Source organism: Theropithecus gelada, chromosome 15, assembly GCF_003255815.1.
Source record: "Theropithecus gelada isolate Dixy chromosome 15, Tgel_1.0, whole genome shotgun sequence".
NCBI classification, from domain to species: Eukaryota; Metazoa; Chordata; class Mammalia; order Primates; family Cercopithecidae; genus Theropithecus; species Theropithecus gelada.
In genome coordinates this window covers 105,543,108-105,549,982 of record NC_037683.1, presented here as the reverse complement: position 1 = coordinate 105,549,982, position 6,875 = coordinate 105,543,108, and the positions used below count along the sequence as shown (strand labels likewise).

At 38.3% G+C, this 6,875-nt stretch overlaps 1 protein-coding gene across 3 annotated transcripts in view; it reads right to left on the bottom strand.

Moving 5' to 3' along the window:
* The window catches only part of CENPP (centromere protein P), a 272,813-nt gene that overhangs the window by 215,606 nt on the left and 50,332 nt on the right, over positions 1-6,875 (bottom strand). For all 3 annotated transcript variants that reach the window (XM_025359993.1, XM_025359995.1, XM_025359994.1), the window contains one exon: positions 3,869-3,965. In XM_025359993.1, the coding sequence (XP_025215778.1) occupies positions 3,869-3,965 (97 nt within the window). The remainder of the gene's footprint in view (positions 1-3,868; positions 3,966-6,875) is intronic.

The window sequence follows — 6,875 nt, the reverse complement described above, 5'->3', positions numbered from 1 at the left end:
AATTTGGGGATTTCTAGATAAGAGGATATGAACATGCATACCTTACACCTTCATATACACAACCTTAAATCACAAATAAAACAAAATAAACAATACAAATTATACCACCAAGATCCAGAAGATATCAGAGGAAATCATTACAGAAAGTAAAAATATGCTGTCTCCATTATATTCATAATGTTTCATTCTTGACACTAATAATTAAAGAGGCTTTAAATTTTAAAATAATTTACTTCTTACATTGCTGAAAAAAACTAAAGACATACATAAATGGAAAGGTATCTTGTGTTTATGGATGGGAAGATTTAATGTTGTTAATACCACAATACTATCCGATATGATATGCAGACTGAACACAGTTGCCATCAAAATCTCAATGACGCTTTCACACAAATAAAAAATAATTCACCTTAAAATTCATATGGAACCTCAAGAGACTCCCAAACAAACAGAAGAATCTTGAAAAGAAGAATAAAGATAGAAGACTCATATTTCCTAACTTCAACATTTACAACAGAGATACAGTAATGAAAACAGTGTGTGGCTGAGCGCAGTGGCTCACACCTGTAATCCCAGCACTTTGTGAGGCTGAAGTGGGCCAATCACTTGAGGTCAGGAGTTCGAGACCAGCCTGGCCAACGTGGTTAAGCTCCGTCTCTACTAAAAATTCCAAAAAATTAGCCAGGTGTGGTGGCGGGTGCCTGTAATCCCAGCTACTGGGAGGCTGAGGCAGGAGAATCACTTGACCAGGAGGCAGAGGTTGCAGCGAGCTGAGATCGCACCACTGCACTCCAGCCTGGGCAACAGAGCAAGACTCTGTCTAAAAAAAAAAAAAGAAAACAGTGTGGTACTAGCATAAGTACAGACATACAGACCAATAGCATAAATTAAATAGCCCAGAAATAAACCCTTCCAAATAGGGTCAGATACTTTTCAACATAAGTACAAAGACCATTCAGTGGAGAACGCCAGTCTCTTCAACAATGGTGCTGGGAAAACTGGATATCCATATACAAAAGAATGATGTTGGACACCTACCTTATGTAATATTAAAAAACGAACTAAAAGACCTAAACTTAAGGGCTAAATTATAAAATTCTTAGAGGAAAATATAGAGGAAAACCTTTATGACATTGAATTTGGCATGAAATTACTTGGATTTGTCACCAAAGACACAGGTAAAAAAGAAAGAATAGATAAAATGGTCTCCATCGAAATTGAAAACTTTTGGGAGAGATTTGTTAAAGGATACAAAATTACAGTTAGGTAGGAGGAATAAGTTCTGTACCATTGTAAGATGACTATAGTTAACAATAAGGTATAGTTTCAAATAGCTAGAAGATACTGATGGTTCCCAACACAAAGAAAGGGTAAATGTTTAAACTGATGGAAATGCTAATTACCCTGATCTGATCACTATACATTATACATATTGAAACATCACTATGTACCCTATATGTAAAATTACTATTAGTCAATTAAAAATTAATTAAAAATAAATTTTAAAAATTAAAAATTTCTCTTCATCAAAGGGCACTATCAAGAGTCAAAAGACAACCCAGAGAAAGTATTCTGAAATCATATATTTAAGAAGAAATTAATATCTAGAATATATAAATAACTCTACAATTCAACAACAAAAAACAACCCAATTCAAAAATGGGCCAAGGACTTGCAGAGACATTTCCTCAAAGATATACAAATGGCCAACCAGCACATAAAAATATGTTTAACATCACTAACCATTAGGAAGATGTAAATCAAAACCACAATGAGCTATCACTTCCTACCCATTAGGTTGGCTATAGCCAAAAAAAAAAAAAAAAAAAAAAAAGCAGAAAATAACAGTTATTAAAGTAGTTGTAGAGAAACTGAAGTACTTGTGCTTTGCTGGTGTAAAATGGTACAAGCACTGTGGAAAAGAGTATGCGGTTCTTCAAATAATTAAACATAGAATTACCTTATGATCCAGCAATTCTATTTCCAGGTATATAATTACACTTAAAAGAATTGAAAGGGGCACAAACAGATATTAGTACACTAATGTTCACGGCTGGATTATTCACAATAGCCAAAAAGTAAAAACAACCAGTGCCCATCAGCAAATGAATGGATAAACAAAATGTATATACATTTAATGGAATATGATCCAGCCTTAATAAAAAAAAAAAAGGCACTGGGCTTGGGAGGCCAAGATAGGTGAATTGCTTGAGCCCAGTAGTTCGAGACCAGCCTGGGCAACATGGCGAAACTGCATCTCTACAAAAAATACATAAATTAGCTGACATGGTGGCAGGCGCCTGGAGTCCCAGCTACCTGGGAGGCTGAGGTGGGAGGATCACCTGAGCCAGGGACAGTTGAAACTGCCATGAGCTGTGATTGCAACACCGGACTACAGCCTGGGTGACATAGTGAGACCCTGTCTCAAAAAAAAAAAAAAAAAAAAAAAAGAAATCTGACACTTGCTATGACATAGAGAAACTTTGAGGACATTATGCTAAGTGAAAGGTCAATCCACATATATGAGGTACCTAGAATACTAAAATTCATAGAAACAAAAAACAGAACAGTGGTAGCAAGCGCTAAGAGAAGGCAGGAATGAGGAGCTAATGTTTAATGGGTATGTTTCAGTTTGGGATGATGAAAAACTTCTGGAGAAGGATAGTGGTGATGGTTACAAAACATTGTGGATATTGGTGATGGTTACAGAACAATGTGATTGGTTTTTTCCACCCTAGTAATGTTAAAACTAGCAAAGACCAGCTCCTAGAAGGTCTCTACCCTCTATAGGAAGAATACACCAATTATACCTCCATACCTGCCTGGAAAGCACATAGAGTCAAATCAGCTTTGGAAATGGAGACTAGTGCTCCCATTTTCCATCACCCATTCAAATGCATAAGGAAACAGCAACATTAGGTGATTCATTTATTACCGTAACAGCCAGCACACTCCCTCGTCATTACTGTATTGTACCACTTGCGAAGCAGAAATATTTAATTTTTCTGGCACAAGACTACATATGATAAAATATAACAAAATCATGAGAACACCTCAAGGTACTGTAGTACAGAACTGCCCATGTTTCTTTGTGGAAAAAAATCCTAGGCCTGACAGATTTTATCAGCTCAACCAAACAGAATAAATAATAATAAAAAACAATAGAATCCCAAATAAAGGAGAGTTAGTACAAGTCCTAAAAACAATAGTCATGACCTGGTTAGGCTTTTGAGGGAATCTGAACCTTGAAATATTATTTAAGTTGACTTTCGGAACTGGTTTCTGTGTGGATTAATGCTGTCAATAATTTGATGCTATCCAAATGAGTAGAACCCGAGGTATTACAATGCAACCAAACTTAATTTCAGTTATGCCCGAAAACAAAGAAAGGGAATAAAAAGAAGTACTTTAAAGTACCCATATCAGGCTTTAGGAAGCATTACTTCACAAGAATCAGGCTTTGGTATTTAAACTCGAAATGTACAATTGAGAAGCTGAAAACACAGAGTCTGGCTCAGGAAGTTAGCAGTATACCACTACATGATAAGCCTGCTGTGATGACATTCTTTATTAACATTCGTTGTTTTCCTTCAAGTACTCTTGAAAGAATGGTTTTTCAAAATGTGCATTTTAAATAAATTTGAATATAACCACACTTCTTTCAAGACATTCCACAATATAAACTGTGTGCCGATTTGTACAGAAGTAATCCTCCTCCAGTTATGCCAAATAATCGCAAATTCCAAAAGTCAATGAGAATATTTTCTACTGTTTGAAAGCTTTTAAGAAAAGGATGTACGGATGAATCCCCAACTAATATCAGCTTTGTTTTCCATATATGTTTAAATTCAAAAAGTTCAGACTTTACCTTGAAATGTTTAAACGTGCGCTTACGATATTCAAACCACTCCACAAAAAAATGCAGGCTTCGAAAAAACATGAACAGATCTTTTCTGTCTTCTGCTCTGTAGGAATAAATGATTCTCTGATTAATAAATATCATTAAATGATAGACCCAATCTAGCTTTATTTCTTATTTTTCCTTTTCATGTATCCTACACTAAAACCAAAAACTACTTGATGTAGTTCTACATATCAATTCCTGCACTTGTGTGTGTGTGTTCCTCTGGTGTGACTGCTAATGCTACTTTCTCAGCCTAGAACACCCCTTTCCCCATTTTCAAATGTTTAAGTCTACCTATTATTCAAATCACTCAAATGCCACATTCTCTGAAATTTTATTTGATGACTGTAGTATAATAAAGAATAATGAAGAATAGACAGTATGTAAGTGCCAGTTTCTGGCATAGTGCTTTAAAACCTTTGGAACTTCCTGAGTGAGAGATGTGTCTTTGTTATGCTAATGAGCTGTCTCATAGTGGTTCCTACATATTGCAGACTGGAGGCGCTTCACCAGGAAAACACATCGAACACATCACCAAACACATCATTTGAGGGCTAACCAGGAGCATGGCAGAGCTTCCTGGTTGGTGAATACACTGATGTGCTGGGAGGATAATGTGCCTGGATTCCACAAGGAATCTCTGTCTCCCCAACCCCCAGACCTTCATCTACGCATTACTTCCATTTGGCTGTGTCTGGGTTGTATCCTTCATAATAAAATGCTAATTATAAGTATAGTGTTTTCATTAAGTTCTGTGAGTGGTTCTAGTAAGTTATTAAACCTGAGAGATTTGTGGGAACTCCAGAATTTATGGCCAGTTGGTCCTGACTGCAGGTGGACCCTGACACTTGCAGCTGCAGTGTGAAGTGGAGACACTCTTGGTAAAGACCTCTGCCTGTAACCTGGAGGGTCTGTTAGTGTGAGAACCGAACTGAGCTGCAGGACGTCCAGCTGGTGACAGAGAACCCTTGTCAGAACAATCACCACACCACCACACCACATATCCTATTCCCTAACAGCTAGAAATAATCTCATTCCTTTGCCTATGAGAACTCTCACAGGAATGAGTCTTAATTCTCTTAATAGTACATCTACATTAATAATGTAAGCCACATACACCACAAGTAACTTGAAGGCAAGAACCACGTATCATTTAATCATTCATTTGATAAATGATTGCGGGAGCTGAGTTCCTGTACCAGTCATGATAGAGTAAGCATATTCTACCCCAATGCTTCCATTACCTATAATTTAAAACCATGGACACAGCACATAAAGCAAACATCAGAAACTCTGAAATGTGGAAAGAAGAAAGCAGGTCAGGTAGAGTCTTCAGGAATCAAGGGAGGACCTGGAAATGAATTCCTTAGGATTTATTTTTGCCTCCTGTATATCCCAGTCTGTACACAGGAGCAAACTGCAACCCAGAATTACCAAAGGGTACATTAACAACAACAACAACCCAAAAAGCCTCGGGAAAGACCATTCCCTCTAGCCAATGGAGACCGTGCAAGATGAAAAGAAATAGGCCTGGCAGAAGGGAACCCTAATGCCAAAGAGGAGCTGTGCCCCTTTCACTCCTAATCAGGCACTTTAGCCACAGAGGCTGAGGTGTGAAGCCTGTCGACTATCACTGCCAACAGTAAGAAAAGCAGGCAAAGCACAGTCCTCACCTCCCAAACGGGTACTGCTACCAGAAAGACTGAGAGAGGAAGCTTTGCCAGCAACGCCCACCTAACACCAAGCAAACATAAGCAAAGAAAGGATGTCATTTCTGTTCTCGACCAACATGGCAGCTGCACACACAGTGGGGTGCTCTGTTAACTTTCCACACCCTGCACGTAAGTCATCCCAAGAAGAGATAAGGGAGAATCAGAAGAGCCTTCAGACAAGAATCTTTTACATCTGTTTATGAAGTCCTAAATAACCCATACATAAAACGAACCAGAATCTACATCGAAAAAAATACTGAGAACTGAATTATAGTGTAGAATAATTTCCAGAATTCACATTGGCCTTGGGATAGTACATGAGTGGGGCAGACCACAACAGGATATTGAACTACAGACTAAAGTGGGCTGGGGTGTGCTTTTGACTTAGAAATGCATCAATAAGAACAACAACAAAAAAAAAATGGCAAAATAGGAAGTGCTAGGGGTCATCCTGTCTCAGAAACACTGAAAACTATTGCATAGCTGTCAGAATCACTTTTACTGGAATGTGGGAAGAGAGTAAAAAGCTTACAACTAAGAAAACAATCAGGAAAAGGGCAACTGAAAAAGGGTAAGAGCATTTTGTAGTATTGTAAAATACCCTTGCCACACTCCCTACCTGGCCACAGTAGCAGTCTTAAAGATAGCATGCTACTTTACTAGCCTGAGAACCTGATCCTGACAACAGTCAAAGGGATCCCATTCCCAAGGAATTGTTTGTCTTGACTTGGCTCCCAAGTAAAAGAGACCTCATTTCCAAGGAACTGTTTTGATTCAAGGGTCTGAGTGCATTTCAGCTAAGTCAGAACTTTGTTGCAATTGATACAGGAGCTAGAAAGAAATTATTTAGGTAGATAGTGAGGGTTAAGGAGCCCTCAAGCAAGGCTTCCCTTTTAATAAAAAGCAGCCCCCAAATCATTTCTTTTCTAACAAAGAGCAGCCTGAAAGATAGAGCCGCAAACATAGATAAGCAAGCTGGAAGCTTGCACAAGTAAAGGCTGTGCAATAGAAAAGGAGGCTGTGTCTGATTTACATAGGACATGAAAAATTGGTCAGACCAGGTGTGCCACTTGCATAGTATGTGAAGAAGCTGGCCGCCCCACCCTAACCTTTCATTATGCAGATGGATTCTCTACCGGGCCAGCTCCATGTTGCCTGCCTTTTTTTTTTTTTTTTTTTTTTTTTTTTTTTTTTGAGACGGAGTCTCACTCTGTCACCCGGGCTGGAGTGCAGTGGCCGGATCTCAGCTCACTGCAAGC